Source organism: Copadichromis virginalis, linkage group LG3 (assembly GCF_057382275.1).
Source record: "Copadichromis virginalis isolate Kocher_CV1m ecotype Utaka linkage group LG3, C_Virginalis_male_GT1.1, whole genome shotgun sequence".
In the NCBI taxonomy this organism is placed as follows: domain Eukaryota; kingdom Metazoa; phylum Chordata; class Actinopteri; order Cichliformes; family Cichlidae; genus Copadichromis; species Copadichromis virginalis.
In genome coordinates, this window is record NC_140620.1 from 45,508,222 (window position 1) to 45,525,155 (window position 16,934).

Below are 16,934 nucleotides of genomic sequence, written 5' to 3' on the forward strand. Positions count from 1 at the left end.
TCTGTGATTTCCCCAGATACTTTGACTGTGTTTTTAACTGTGTCCATACTTTGTTTATGAATGTTCTCAAGAGGTCTAATAAAGGTCTGGACATTACCAAACGAAAGACTTTTGAAAAAAATATTCTTTATACACAATGTGAGGAAAATCAGTTTTTCAATTTAGATTCATTTGAAGGGAATAGTTCTACTTTTTCCTGGCTTTATGCTTAATTGGTTTCATATAAAATATCACAACTTAAACATACAGCAGATGTGTCAAACATAAAGCCCAGGGGCCAGAACAGATCCACCAAAGACTCCAATCTGGTTCAAGTTCCTATGTTTTTTCACAGTAAAAACAAACAAACAAATAAATAAATACAAACATAACCACATTTCTTACGCAGCTAACAGAACCTTTTGTGTAATTTTAATTTTTTCACATATTTCTTTTTCTTTTATTAAAACAAAAGTGGGGTTAAATGTGTGGTTAAACTTCTATAGGCTGACAGGAAGAGGAGCTTTAGATCAAAGTTAGCTGTACGTGGTCCACAATGTAAAATGAGTTTGACACCTCTGACATTGAGTAAATATATAAGAAACACACACTATAAGAACATGCACGTGTAATAAAGGCCCAGAGCAGCTGATGAAAAACAAAACAAAGAATAAAACCAGGACATATAAGAATATGTGCTGTGGTGACAGATATAACATTCATGTGGTCCAAAGGGTGATTGGTACTGATTTTCCACTGAAGCTCCTGCAGCACTTGATAAATCTTGATAAAGCCGAGCAGAGGGTGCATCCCACCCAACCAACACCAAACCCCTCCCTCCCCTCCGCTCTCCGCCTCCCTTTCTTCCTCCCCTCCCCTGCCGCACGCAGGAGATGGGTAGAGAAGTTTGCTCGCGGCGCGGTCCGGTGAACATTACTGTATTTCATTTGGGGAACAGCAACAGCAAGAGGCTCTGGAAAAATAATACTAATTAAAAAAAGACGAAAAGTAAGGCTTTCCAGAGAATGCCGAGGAATATCCAACTCAACAGCAACATCAGCCGCAGCGAATTATTGTAATTATATATATGTACATATATATATATATATAAAATTAATGAGGTTTATCCGTCATCATTGATGTGGCCAAATTAGTGGGAAGTTCGGGTCAGTAGGGGGACAGCGGGCTCGCGCGCGGACTGTTGGAGGGTGCTTTGAATTTGTGGGTCCTGGAGAAGAAGCGCAGCGCGAAGCAGATTCAGAGAGAGCGAGAGAAGAGGAGGAGGGGGAAACAAGGAAAGAAAAGAAGAGCCGTCCGAGTGAAAGTGAGAAAGAGTCCCGCTCAGAATGAATAACAACAAACCCGAGAAAGAAAACGAGCCGAGTGAATTCACCAACCACGAGGAGGAGGTACGTATGCGAGCCCGAGGTGCTCGAGCGTCTGTCTGTGATACTGTGGGTGGCTCCTTGACCCGTAATGACATCCTTAATAAAAACCGAGTCATGCTAACAGCGACTGCTTCTTTTCCTCTACTCCTGTATTCATTAAGGTGTAGCTCGTATGCTGGTTTGTTTGTTTTCTGTGCCGTAATCTAGTTTTACCTCATAAAAGTTTCCAGTGTTGCTGTTTACATTATTAGACCGACTGTATGGTTCGCTCATAACAGCATCTATCACCGGTTTCCTGCAGGTAATGCGCTGTTATTGCACTGAATTCTTCACCTGTCTTCACTTTTACGTCTCTCCTCTACTTTTCTTTAAATTGTATTGTAGCCTTGTTGAAGTTAGCCGTCATTTTTTATTTTAATTTAAAAACAGCAGCAAGAACAGGGAAGGGCACGAAGCACTGATGAATCACTAACTAGCAAGTCTCGAATAACTTTGAAGTCAGGATTGTGTTTTTCCTGGCTGTGCTACGGCATTGCTAGCTGTGTCTTACTGTACAATAAAGCCAGACTTCACACAGCACTGGAAAGCAGTAGTAAAGGGAATTCAGAGCCAGGGCGAATTAGTTTTCACTGAAGCTGAGGGAGCAATTGAAGTTGAAACAACTGCCGCTGCAACATGTAGGTAATAGCAGGCTGTAACAGAGAGCCCACTGCATTACAGTGGAGCAAGAATAGCCTCTTCTAATTACATCTAAACACAAACAGAATGGCTTTGTTTACCCCCCCCAAAAAAAAAGAAAGAAAGAAAAACATTTGGTGGAAATCCATTTAACGTGTTCTCAAAGTATGTTTTCCTCTCTATCTCTATAATAGCCTCATTTCTTCCCTTTCTCCTCTGTAAACATTGCACAATCCGGCCCAACAATATCTCCTCTTTGGTAAATAAGCCTGTAACGGCTCTCCTTGCATGAGGCGATTTTCTTTGGCTCAGATGAATCTCTCTTCAAATGACAGACTTGTTATTTCAGAGCTCTGCACATCCGCAGTCGAGTGATGTAAGGAAGGTGTATCAGATTATATCAGATATTTCTCTTGGAGCAATTTGATTAGGTCTCAGTGTAGCGTTAGACACTTTGTAACTGAATAGTGAGATGTAGCCAGCCTGCTGTAATACCATATTTGGTCCACTGTTGAGGTTGCTATGGATGCGGGGGAACTGCTGTAGCACCACACAGATGAGGTAAAGACCAAAGAGCTGATTTCTTGAGGTTAGGGAGTTTGAGTTTAAAGCTTGTGTCACCTTCTCCTTTTACTAACAACACGTCAGTCAAGTAGGGCTCTGTAACCAGTACATGGCCCTGAGGGTATTCTTGTTATTGAATCTAATAAAAAACAACTACTCCGTGTAAAATGAACATATTCAACAAAAGAAAGATGACTACTCAGCACCAAAAGATGTCTGTGTATGACCATCTAACTGTACAAACTGCAAATATGTCCAATTAAAAGTCTCATAAGTGGCAAATACTCACATTTCAGAAGCTGACGCCAGAGAAATACTTGAGTTTTTTGTCTAAAGCACCTTCTTAAGCACCTGCCTGTTTTGAATTAAGTTGAGCACAACACAGCTATAATTAAACCAAAATAGGGCAAAACACAAGAAAAGCACTTGATCTGTTACTATCGACACAAGCTTTTTGTAGCTGAAATGTTTAGTTGCTCATTCTCATGAGCGACTGATCATATTAAAGCACGAAAGCTTTCAAAATGTGAGGATTTGCTTCTTTTCTTTTTGCTTTCGTGACACTCGGTTACAGTCACGCCGCTTACGGATCATTTTTGTAAGACCAAACAGTTAAATGAGGACGTCAGATTATTCAAAGATCTCAACTGCAGGATAGGTCTACGAGGAAATAAGCTGTGTTAGCTGCAGCTGTAGTTCGCCAAAGACACAAGGCTTCAAACTTCTACCCAGCTATTAAAAATTCTGTGATGTCCATAAGCTCAGAGATGAGGTGCAGGTTGTGTAAAAGGCAGGCAGACAGAGACCTTAAAAGGAGACTAATAGCCAGAGAGATCTAATGGTTTTGGAAATGTTTGGAAGCCATCCAGACCGGCAGGGACTTACATTTACTTGGGTGAATTAACGTTAAGGTCAGACAGCACCACTTTATCTTTTGTGGAACGGTGTGTGTTGCATGCAGAGGAGCAGGGAGTTTGTCACAAGCGCAGATACATATTCAAGCTTTTTGCAGGCCCGTGCGGATGTACTCAGACTAATTCACGCTTTGACTTAGTTTCACTTGTCTTGGGGGGGTTTGCATGAAAGTCTGGTCTGCACAAATGTCCCTTCACTTGATGCAGAAAGCATAAAAATGCCAGCAACAGCACCACAGAGGTAACCATAAACTATAACCTCAAGAGAGCCAAAGTTTAACAGCCTTGCTGGTATGACTCTCACATGCTGAGCAGCAGCAGCTCTCCGCCCCTCCTCTTGGGCAGTGTAGTATGTGACTCAATGGATCACTGATTCGCACCGGTAAAGCACCGCAGCGAGCTCGGCTCCTCGTGCCCGCTTCATTGCTCAACCCCGCATGCCGTCGTCTGTGTACACGAAAGCTCGACGATGCTTAATGTTTATCTTCTGCGGACCGCCGCTCACCAAACATGGTCTTGTTGCAGGCAAGGTATGCAGGTTTCGGGGGCCTGGCAGCATCTAATCTCATGAGCCGCTCTGATAAGCGACATTATCAGGTGTTCTGGATGCTTTCGCGTACTGTGGCACTTCACTTCGCCGATGCTGCCGAGGTGACACGCCGTCGCCTTATTGGTGAATGTCAAAAGATAAGAGTTTGAACGAGGTCCGGTTTCCAGACCTTGTATGGACAAGACACCTGGAGCGGGTTTTCCAAAGCTTGACTCGAAGATGCTTTTAATAGATCGGCCTAGCGTGTTTTTTCTGTAGTCTTGACCGCGGCGGCGGCAGCGATGTGGAGTGTACTCAGAAAACCCCGAGTTCAAGTGATTAATTCCAGATGTGTTATCAGGAAGGAGACGGTCCATGACAACGGGGGCACACTGAAGAAACAACCCAGTTCACCTCAAATTAATCCCATCAGTTTATAAACGATTAGCTGATTTATTGATCAGTCGGATACCTGATTGCTGGGAAAATAAATAGAAGTTGGAATCCAGTGACTGTGAAATTTTCTGGAGACGTTACTAAATCTTTATTAATTGCTGTTTTTGAGCATTTAGGCAATGCAAAAAATCTTTATACTGACAAATGGCATGTTATTTACTGAAGTGAGGCAGTTATTTGTGTGCAACCCTATTTGAAAACCACATGTAAGCACAATGAGCACATTTTAGTGATTTGCAACACTGATTATCTGTTAGTAATTAAGGCTATTAACTGAATAAAGTCTTCTGGTCTTCTGTTACTGAGAAAGGACCATGTTTGGACTTATAGACAGTTTATGAGACAAAATCCTCTCTTTGTTACACGTAACCTTTGGCTCTGGGGTCTGAAGGGGAACTTTCGCCTGGATTTTCTAGCACTTGGTAGGCAGTTCACTACAGAGAGAAAAGGTGTATGTATGACTACATGGAATGCTTTGTAGCTGACCGATTCACCCAATGAAGATTGACCTTTCACCTCTTTGATGTCAGTTGCCCTCCAGCTAAAGTGTATTTACTTAAGTTGAATCTCCCCACACCAAACTTGGAGGTCCACCAGCCAACCTCTTGCCTTTTGACAAATGACTGAGCACAGAACATCCCTCTTTTTATTTGTTCCTCCACAAGGTGAAACAGTCTCTTACTCGAAATCGTAGTTTACATGAAAGCGGAGCTGTCTCTCCCCCGGATGTAACACTCCAAAGGCAGCAGAAGTATGAAACTTGTCAGACATCTGTTGATTCTTGTTCCCAGCTGATCATAAACATTTAAGTGGATCTTTACAAGTGCCCGAAGAGAAACCGAATATCACTCAAGCAGAGTTCAGCAAATGTGGCGTATCTCCCTGGGGTGTAATTGGATTGTGCTTGGCCTGCTTTGGGTATCTAGCAGGTCCTCTTCAAATAGCAGGTCATGTGGCCACCGTGACCTTTTCCATGAAGAGATGTAGGTGGGGAGCTACGCTGCTGGAGAAGCACGGTGAAGCGGATGAAGGCCGGTGCCAGTCTGTAAGCGCGGTGGCGTGGGCATGTGTGTGGTCTGTACATGTGCATGTATCTATGAAAAGGGCACAAGGATATATTAACTCTCTATGACAAGAAGCATGACCAGAGGGGAGTATAGAGGGTAAAGTGGCCATGATAGGGAAAAAACATCCAAAGGATTGTCTGTGAAGTAGCCTATGTCAGACAGATATATAGACATATACACGATAAAAAATCCCTATACAGGCTCAGGCAAGCAGTAAAACCCTGCTCTATCTACCCGTCTGATAGTTTGGCGTTTATTTATAAAAGCGCCAAGGGAATTGTCATCTTATCTTAGCCGTTTGTCAGCTGCGCGACAAGAGGTATTTGAAAAGACAACAACAAGGCTCAGCGTCAGGAGCAGCCGGCTGGCAAAAGAGCCTGAAAAACAGATGTGAGGGGAAAAGACAAAAGTCAGAGATAATAACTGTATCCAGGTGGATAATTATACATACCTCTATATGTATATTACTCCTCTTTAAAAACCTTACCTGTCACTTGCTTTGAAATAAATCACATGCTGCACAGCGGAAGGAAGCGTGCGCTTTTTTCCTAGACAGCGCCAGCCATTTTGTTCTGCTTGGTAATACTGTGTTTATGCACTTTATCTGTCACCTCTGATTAATATTGCTTACTCATGAGCTATAATTATCTGCCTTATTGTATACAGTATCCCATCTTTGTCTCTTTGCACCTGCCTTCGCTCTCCTTTTATGCTCTCCACATTGTCTCAGCTCAGGTGTTCGATAAATTAAAGGGAAACAAAAGTAATTAGGGCCGTACGATGAGGCCGTCCAGTGCTTTTTCTGCAGTAGGCTGCATTTTGCTGGAATGGTTTTGATCCAGTTTAAAAGGAAGGGTCGTTCCCAATCGATGCAAAGTTGTTCTGAGTGATCACCTTTATGCTGGGATGAAACCTTTCTATCCTGAAGGCAGTGGTCTGTTTCCTTCACAGGCCGCGAGGGGTTGCCGATGATGAAAATTAAGTCAAGAATGGCATTTGATACCCTCACTAGAGTTCCAGAGACTGGTACAACCAATGCCAAGGCTGGCAGCACATGGTGGCCCAGCGCATTACATTTTTTCTTTATTTTGTGCCCAGCCACCAGCCCCCCCACCTCCTCTCCTGCTCCCTCTCTACAGTTTTATCTCCCTTCCCCTCTGTTTCCTTCCCTCCGTCCTTTTCTATGTCCCACCCTTTTTCTTCCCTTGCTACCTCCTTATCGTACTCTTTTCATTTCCTCCCACATTCCCTCCCTCCACCACAGTAACTGTTTATAATTTCTCTCTTCTTCTGCACTTTCATAGCTCTCCATTCTTTTTACCCCCCCTCCCGTGCACCCAATTTAGTCCCACCAGACAAACTCCTTATCCCTTCTCAGGGCCATGGACTCTTGACGCAGAGATCTCTGAACATAGGGACCATTTATGGACATGGAAGAGCCTTAAAGACACAATCTAGCCAGGGAGAAACGTGCCAGTCTGACTATGCAGCTGCGTGCCAGCCGCCCTTTGGCTGACCAGCAAGAATTAGCAATCCAAGGTCAGACCTGAAAAAACTAGAGAAAATGTTACCCATAGCAAACTAGCTTTTTCTCTTGTCACAGTAAAGCTGCTGACTGTAGGACTTCAGAATTTACTGTAATATAATATAATATAATATAATATAATATAATATAATGTAATATAATACATAATGACTTATCTAATAATTAATAATGGTATTTTTCTAGTTCTAGATTCTAAAATGTATTATTTGTTTTGTTGTGTATGCTAGCAAACTAATTATGTTTGGGATTTTGTGTGTTTTTACTAGATATCCCCAAGATATCAGCTAAATATCTGCATTGGCTGATAACACCGTGGCCCTGTTGGTTTGACCATCTTGGAAAATAAGATGCCATGTACAACAGCCTGACTGATTATTGGCAGGCCAATATTATTGGCCAATAGTAGTTATTTGCCAGTAATATTAGCACTGACATTTATAATAGTGATGAAAAAAGAAAAAGTAGAAACACAGTTCAACCATGTTATGAGTGCTGATGTTGCATAGTTTGTCCTTTACAGGGCGCTCTGCAACTGCCCTACTTGTGAGTAATTAGTAAATACTCATAAATAACTACACATAATATGGAAATCTGTTTGTTTAATGTACCTGAAAGAAAAAAAATCATCTATTATATTATAATTTTAAATCACTGGTATCAGTCTTAGAAAGCCTATATGAGTCTTTAACATTCTCTGTTGGTTGGTTAAAACCATTTACCGGTGTTAGTGGCCAATATCTGACACGTCCAAACCCTTTGTGTTGTCCAAATGCTTAAAAAATTGTAAAGAGTTGCTGAAAGATTTAAGAAAAGCTGCTGTGGTTTTTATTATAGGGTAATATTCTGCAATCATGCCTTCCTTTTTTGACCTTTGATTCTCAAAACAATGAATTGCACCAAAAATGCTGAAGCTGTATGGATGGACGGATGGATAAAAAGCAGTCATTATTTGCAGATGAAAATATGGGATCACTTAGTGCCATCAATGACAAACCAAAAGAAACAGCTGCAACGCATAAAGGAAACGACTTGTTAGCAGCAGGCTAGGATTTCTTCATGGTGACGCCGAGGATGACTGAGTATCCTCCTGTTGTTTTTTGTTCCTCCGCTTGCGCAAGACGCTTTAACCCTCTGCCCACCCAACCAACCACAACACTAAACAGTCTAAGGTATCCTTGTTGGGTAGGCGACAACAAAGGAAGTCCGGGAAAGGCTGATGCGGAGATTAGTTCACGTTAATGAGCACTTAGGAATTTAAAGTCCATTCAGCGAGTGTCATCAGATAACAAAGGGAAAGACGAGAATGGCGTTTGTATGAAAGACTTTTGATGAACTCTTTGAATGGGTCGTTTGTTGGGTTGATGAGAAATAAAAGACATCTGTGCATGATCAAGAGAAGAGGTTATTTTCTAAGTTAGATTAAAAGCTAGTGGAAGTGTTATGGTGGGAGGAAGAAAAGAGCAAAAGAAGGAAAAACTGAAGCGGGCGCCTGCTCGCTTTTCCTAGGCCGTTTGTTTTAAATGTCTTTTAAAGGTTAACCTGTTGGAACATTTACAGACCCTTACTGAGCAGGAACTGCTCATCCAAAGCACTTGTGGGAGTAAGAGAGAGAGACAGAGGAAAAACAAAGCCGTTAGGAGTGTGTTCAGTCTCACAGTTGACCCCAGACGTGCACAGTAACCCCGGGCTAATCTGCGACCTCCGACCCCAAATGTGAAACTTGACCCGTTGAACCCTGGCGATTAAGAGGCAAAACCGAGTCATCCATTAATGGTTGTTTGACACCTCCCGGGCCTGCGGTCGCTCACTCCTCACATTCCCTGATAGAAGATGAAGAGGAAAAACTTGTGAGGATGATGGAGAGTGATGTCAAGCCGGAGCAGTGACAGTTCAGGGGGTGTGGGAGTCTGTCAGTCGGGCTGGGTTTTAATCACGCCCTGCTCATCTGATGCAAGAAAACTCAACCTGCCCTGTGCTCACGTAGGCTTACGGGTTCACTTTGATTTTTTTTTAGCTCGGTCACAGAGAACAAGGACTCGGGTGGATTTGAAAGCAAGCCGCGTGGTGGACGGGCAATGAAACATTTCCTCTGAGCTTTTTTTTTTCTCTTCTTCTCCTTCTTCTTTTATTATTTCATGTGCAGGTACTCGCCTCACTGTTGCATGCACACTTGCTACGTTATGCTATTGTACCCTCTCCTCAAGGTTAGAGCCGTGTCCTGCCACTTCTGGCTCGAAGGACCTCCGTTTATTAACTTGGCTGTCGAGCGCGCACGCGCACACGCGCAGGGAGGGAGAACGAAACACATAGTAATCTTCTCACATTGCACCAAGGTCGCGTCCCTCATTTCAGCCAGAACGAGCGGTCAAAAAAGCACTCAATTAAAGTCAGGGCAAATATGTGAGAGAGCCACATAGTGCAGCCGGATATAATGAGGCATTTCAGGCAATTGCTGTAACAAATTTAACAGTCTACAACGTAAGCTGAATAGAAATGACACATTAATATGTTACGGGGTTGTCCACTTAGACAAATCGGGCCTCTTCGTAACGGCAGCGTCTTCACTGGAGAAAATTTGACGTTCATTTGTACACATTTCGACTGGTGTTGCCTTCAGTCATGGTTATGGCTGTGAAACAGCTGTGGTGTCAGATGTGGCTTTGGTGATTAAATCTGCATAAAATTGTGGCTGTTTGGTGGAAGTACATCTGAGGCCTTTTGTTGGTTCAGTCATACGAAAACATTCTTCTTATTATTACTATTGATTCAAAAAACTTGTGTGCAAAGGTTTGATTATTTTTATGATTTCCTAATATTTGAAAACTCCATAAATCATCAAAAAGAACCTAGTTCATGTCTTAAAGTGTGTATTTCCATTGTTTTCCAACAGCAGTTTAACTATTAACTACTTAGTAGAGTAAAACTGTGTGTGAGATTAGACTAACAGTAGAAAAAATGCAAATGCTCCCCGAGTTTGTTACAGAGTTCTGCGTGGATCGCCACCAGAAAATAAACAAAAATGAAGTCCAGTGCAAGATCTGCCAAATGCAAGCTAGGATGCCACAAGTCTCCAATAAATTGTTATTTCAGAGTAATTTGGGGTCGGGTGAGCAGTGATCTTTTCTTGAGATGCCCATCTTTATTTTATGGAATATAAGCAAAGTGAAAATTCTTTGAGAGTAGCAAAATATAAAGTATTTATTTGGGGCTTAACCCAATGCATGGCACTGTTAACAGAAATAATAAATCTGAATAACCTGACTCGACCATCCAGATCTCCCAGTTTCATATACAAAGACACAGATACAGTATATCTTTGTTGTTTCAATAAGGGACATGCAGATGTTGACGTATGATCTAGGAAATCGTGATTTCATTGTGTTACTGTTTTCTGACATCTCACAGAGATCCAGCTAGCCTTGATACTTGTCATAGATTGATGCTGAAATACTAGTGCCAGCTGAAAGACTTTCAAATCATAGTGAAATAATGATTGAACCCACAACAACAACAAAACAGATTTCCTCTTCAACACAGCACTTGAGTCTTATTATGAGCACAGGCTCCTCCCTCCATCCATAGGATGCAACAACGGCAATGATAGCATATCAATAGGGTGATGACCTCACCCGGTGCTTGTTGAGTCAAAGATCTCTGATTAGAGGTGCACAGATCCCCTAGGACTTGCTGCAGAAGTGGCCTTAATAGAATCTGATGTTTTTGGCCTGGGGCTCTGCACTCTGCTGTGCACCGCTAAGGCGTTGCCAGGGAACTGCACTGGCACGCCGGCTGGGAAGTACTCAGCTGGCTTGTGGTAGGTAGGGACTGCTGTTTTTGATCGAAACCTGCCTGCGTGATAGTGTTTGAGCACGCCATAAATGGTCAGCGATTCAAAGGCTTAAACCAGGCCACTCAGCACTATGGAAATATAGGTATGTGACTCACGGGGAACCAATAAAAACAGACCCAATAAAACAGCGGCCGAAGGTTTGTCTTTGCTTTTTTTTACAAATCTGCACAATCTGCTCAACCTCCGGCTTGACCTTCGCTTTAGTTTACTGCATCATGAAAGTTTGATGTCTCACTTTACCTGGTGGGAGCATCTTTACAGCTCCCTCCCTTTATTTATTTCTTTCTTTTAAGCCAACCTGATAGAGGCATAAATATAGACTGATATTATAATCAGCAGCAGATGTCTGAAGAAGAGAGCAGCTGATAGATTTACCTGTGAATCATCCTGTATCCAGCGTGTGTGCAGCCAGCTCCACGCTGGACACACACACACCGGAAAAAATGATCATATATCATAACAGCTGACGTCAGGAAGTCTCAGGAATGAGGTTCAAGACAGCCAAGAATGTCCTTTTGTTCCGAGTGTGCACAGGAGTCATTGTGTTTGTCTTACTCGTGCATCACATCCAGCTCCTAAGTGGCTATTATCAAGGCTGAAGACAGGACTTAAATCACAGATAAGATCTTAGGAAGCTTGGCAAGGAAGGGTTAGACGACTAAGATTTTCTTAACGTGTGCAATTCTGACGTTCACTCTTGGCTTTTTTCCACCTAGAGTAAAATTACAACTCCTAAAAAGAGCGTCGTATAAATCTGTCGTCTTAACCGCGTCGGTGCGAAAGCCCGACGTCGTTCACTTGGGATGAATTTGGCATCTATTTTTGCGGTCGTGTGCAGAGTAATGCTCACTCACTGTAACGGCAAAGCTGACAGAGAAAACAAACACCGTCCCTGATAGAGATTTCAAATCTGAAAGCTTTGGTGTCTTTCTTTTGACTTATCTGTCTTCATCTCAAAGAGTTTTTCTTATTCTTTTTAGATTTTTAGAGCTTGAGCACCGTTTCTATTTTTACAGCACTTTTTTTTTTTACTACGGCATTATTAGTTTTATCAGCCTCAACAGCTGTCAGAGACTGACCTTGCTTGTGTCTGATTGATACCATCCTTTTCTGACTCTTTGTTCCCATGTAACTCCATATAAGGAGACCTTCAATTGAGTTTACTTAAACAGAACTGCCAGAGACAGAGCGCAGTGACGGCCCTGCAGGGTTCAGCTCAGCTCAGATAAGATAAGAGCAAAGGTGAGAAAGTCGCTGAGGTGAGATTTTTCTCTTTTTTTTCTTCTTCCGGATGGATGGGTGGTTTGGCACTCGCCAGCTCTCGCTCTCCTAGTTGCTAAGCTCCTTTGTTTGTGTGTTGCTCTGCCTTTGGCTTCACTGTTGCGTATCAGGTTACATGTGGGAATGAGGTGCCGTGTGAGTTCAGCAGTTCCTTTGTCCCCTGAGTTGTGAATCCACTATCTAATGAATCTGGGAGCTTTGAATATACTCTGTGTAATTGCATAGCTACGGTTTTATTCTAAACTGGGCCCTGTACAGAATCAGATTACAGTATCATGCTGTGGGATGTTGTGACGTTTGCAGGGGTGTGTGTTTGCATTGTTTGATTGTATTGTCTTCTGTGCGCTGAAGCATTTGTCTTCCTGAACCAAGATCTTTGATTCGGTGAAAGTTCCAGGTATGAGGATTGATTTGTTTTCTTAGATTGCATGCTGGCACACCTATATATATATATATATATATATATATATATATATATATATATATATATATATATATATATATATATATATATATATATATATATGTGTGTATATATATATATATATATATATATATATATATATATATATATATATATATATATATAGGTCCCTCATAGGTATATATATATATAGGTCCCTCATAGGTATATATATATATATAGGTCCCTCATCCTATTCATATAACCTGGAAGTCCCGAGGTCAAAATGGGAGATGCCCCCAAGGGTGGTGGAGAATGACCGAGCTAAGATCCTGTGGGACTTCCAGATACAGACGGACAAAATGGTGGTGGCTAACCAACCGGACATAGTGGTGGTAGACAAACAGAAGAAGACGGCCGTAGTGATCGATGTAGCGGTTCCGAATGACAGCAATATCAGGAAGAAGGAACACGAGAAACTGGAGAAATACCAAGGGCTTCCAGAGTGTAACGGGATCTGCGTTCACGGGCTGTGGTGGGGCATCCCAGCATCTGCATCCTATAGTGTTGCTCTGCGTTTCATAAATGTTGCGGCTGGGGCTAATGTGTGTTAGAGGGCTACTGCTGTATTCATCTGTTTTTTAGATCTGGTAGCCAGGTTGCCGATTGCATAACTGAAGGATTTGTGCTTTTACACCCCTTCTGCGTCACTAGAAATATTATTTTGAACAATAATGTGGAACAAATGCATCTGTCACCCAACCATTCGATCAATACTGTTTCCATGTCAGGGATAATTGATATGTATAGCGAGCCTGACTAATTAACTTAAGGTAACTCCTGTTATTGTTTTGCCAAACCAGGATGGTATTAATTATTCATGAATCTTGAAAGGAAGGAAATCTCTACGAAGTATTGTTTAGTTAAATGTTCTGTCAGCAAGCAAAGGCCTGTGTGACTGAGGCCTTGGTGAGGTGCTCACCTTATCATACTAAACATTTAACTTGTGAAAGGAATGCAAGGAAATCAATATTGGACTCGTTGGTATGTTTTAGCATGCTTACAAACTGAACAAGAGTCAAGCCATGCAAAGCATTTAGAAGAAACGAGATCAATATAGCGGCTTCAGAAGTATTAATAACCTAATCTGCAGACAAACACATAGTAGGTTGTACTCTGTGTTTCTAGTCTTAATGCTAAGCTAAGCTAACTTGCTGCTTAGGTTTGCTTTACATATATTATACAGATCTGACAGCAGTACCAAACTTCTTGTGTAACTTCCAGATTTATTGCTAGTCTCTGTGCAGGTGAGTTAACCCCCACTCAAGCATGTCTGGTATCTCTTTCTTTGACGTCACCTAACTATTTTTTATCATCTAAGGTTTGACACTTAGGGGGTTTATGCACTTTGTATCCTCTAAAAAAAACCTAAAAAACACTAGAGATTCCACACTTGAAATGAAAAGCTTTAAAAAGTTTTACCTTCAGCACACCTCCAGCGATCACGCTGCGTGCATTTCCTCCTCCTCATCATCGCATGTAATAACATAAGAACCCCGTCCTTCCCTGAAAGCACTTTTGTAGTTATTCTTATTTTGCACCCTGGGGGTTTTGCACCTTCTCTGACTATGGGCTGTGGACCACAACAATTACATTTCCATTTAGTCTGTTGTAGCTAACATTTACATTATAATTCCCCAGCAATGCCAGCTCAAGTTTCAAGTTGAAAAGTTCAAATGTAAAACAGAGGCTAGAGCTGCGAGGGAGGGTTACCATAAAACACAGCAGGTTGTAGATTACACAGGAGAACACAATGCTCTTACTGTAGAACGCACTGTGTGTCTTAGTGTGTTTGCAGAGCTGAAAGATACCCGTATCTGGATTTAAAAAGTTTATCTTTCAGTGTAAAGCCAGCCTCGGTAACTGTTTAACTGATGCTCATTGTTCTTTTTCCTCCTAACCTCATCTGTTATTGTCAGAAAGGCAATGTAGCTATTTATAACTGGTGGAGGTTAATGAAAAATACATGATCTTTGTCTCTCTCGTGTCTTCCTCAGGTCCGAACACTATTTGTCAGTGGGCTACCACTGGATATTAAACCGCGGGAGCTCTATCTCCTCTTCAGACCATTTAAGGTATGTTTGTATGTTTTAAATGGATGGCCTGCTGCTATTCTTAGCAGCTTACTTTCCAGCAGTCAATGGGACCTCCATTAATGGTGATGAAATAAACGGCAATGGAAACTCTCCCGCGAGGTTCAAGTGTCTGTGTTCTTAAAGCCGACGTTCAATCACATCTTGATCCATGAGAAGCTTATGTCTCATGGAAAAATGGCTCAATGCCTGCGAAACAAAAACAAAGCTGTTTGCTTCACCTCAGAAGCTCCAACTTTGTTGCAAGAACACAGACCCCCAGAGTTTAGTTCAGGTGAATACATGTAGATGTTGCAAGCTTTTTGAACTATCGACCAAGACTAACGCGCCTTAATGGTGCAGCAGCAGCAGCAGCGCTGTTTAAGTGATTAATGCATCTAATCGCTCACTTAAGCAATGTTCATGGTATGTGCTCTGAGTAAATGGTTTGCATCACGAGTGTTGAAAGCAGTAAATCTTGCTTAATCAGGTAAGACACAACAATCTAGTCCATATGGTCTTCATAAGAGCGCCGTGACCTGTGAAACTGCCAAGCTTAGTCCTCCGTGACCCCAACATGCCAACATTTTTGAGTAATTTAGCAAAAAAGCTTTTGTAAGTGTAAGCAGCCTGCGTGTTTTGCAGCTTTTTAGCCACTAAAGTTGAATTTTTGCTTTGTTATGTGTATTTCTGACATTTTGTTTTCTGTTTTTTTCAGGGCTATGAAGGCTCCTTGATAAAGCTCACTTCTAAACAGGTATGCTAACAAGTCTTGGATCTGTGTTGTGTTCAAAGAAACTCCTGAATGAAGCCGGTCAGTCTCTGGTCACACTGTTACTGTCCACATTACTTCTTGCTCATCGACACCTTTGCATCTTTTTCTTCTCTCTTTGTGTGTTTAGCTTGTTGAGAAAGAAGGATTAGCAGGAAGTGCCTTTAATAGAAAAGAAAATAACAAATAACAAAGGTTTCCGGGGGGAGGGAGAATGATAGGAGGGGAAAAGTGTTGCACCAACTTGCCTTTGGCAGTCGGATGTAGTGCTTGTAGTTACAGCGAGTCGACTGGTGGGCTGTGTGAGGACGAGGAAGAGAGACGGGGAAAGAGTTTCGAGGTGTCAAAGTGAGCGTTTTGACAAGAGCAGCACTGATGGTTGAGTTTTGCCTCCAGGGTTGCGGGACTGAAAATGAGCCCAGCTGGCAGGTGTCCACGTCCAGAGTGGAGCAATTTAGCTTCATGTCAGCTTACTTGTTGCCACTTTACACTGTTTCTCATAAAGACATGACATGCTCATTAGAAGGGTTTAAAGCGATTTGGGTTGAACTTGCTGAGTGTAATACCTTAAAACTATTCCTGAAACCAAGTACAAAGGAAAGCTTTAGGCTCTCTCTTTTTGTTTCACTGCTATTGCGTGCATTCAGAAAAACTCATTCTAATGTATGTATCTATGATTGAAGTCTAATTTAGCATTAACGGTTCTTCTCACTTGTTTGGTGATTTTGTTGCCAGTTATTTTCTTACAGTCAAGGTTTATACACGTGTGGCAGTGGGCCTGAAAGTGGCCGAATTCAAAGATTAAAAGGTGTGGCTCGATACTTTTGTTGTTTTGGTGTTGTTCACAGCAGACTGTGTTGTTTGTCAGATAGTTCCACCTAAGTTAGCCAAGCTGCAGCTACCTGTTTTGGGACACCTGCCAGTCGAAGCAGCCTCTCCCCTGAGTTTCAGCCTTACCCTATCGAGACGGATCAATTATTAAAAACATCATGTATGATATAGTTGTTATGAAGGAAGAAACTATGAACCGAGACTTGAACAGCTTGCTGTAAGATGCTATTTAATGCTGTTTAGTAGGACATTTTAACATGAGAGTCTATGGGGATTGACTCGCTTTTGTTGGCAGCCTCAAGTGGTCACTAGAGAAACTGCACTAGCTTAATTTTCAGCCCCTGGAGAATATTTGGCTTTTAGACTATGATGGAATTCACAACCTGTTTTACCTTTGTGATTAAACTGTGACTCGGAGCGATGTTTCTCCAGCCTAAGTGGCATCTTCAGCGAGAGAACTGCTGTGAACTGATGCTTATGTTAAGACAAAGTGCTGCCCCCCATTTCCTCAGGGTTTGTTTGGAGCAGCTCTCCTCCTTGTTAA

The 16,934-nt window shown here is 42.0% G+C and overlaps 1 protein-coding gene across 6 annotated transcripts in view; it reads left to right on the forward strand.

The window, feature by feature from the left end:
* Positions 1-870: 870 nt before the first annotated feature.
* Positions 871-16,934, forward strand: part of LOC146714994 (RNA-binding protein with multiple splicing-like) — a 34,890-nt gene continuing 18,826 nt past the window's right edge. For all 6 annotated transcript variants that reach the window (XR_014918899.1, XR_014918900.1, XR_014918901.1 and 3 more), the window contains exons 1-3: positions 871-1,388; positions 14,713-14,790; positions 15,506-15,544. Coding sequence is in view for 1 of the 6 variants with exons in the window: in XM_085451348.1 (XP_085307474.1) it covers positions 1,326-1,388; positions 14,713-14,790; positions 15,506-15,544 (180 nt within the window). In the remaining 5 variants the exon portion in view is untranslated. The remainder of the gene's footprint in view (positions 1,389-14,712; positions 14,791-15,505; positions 15,545-16,934) is intronic.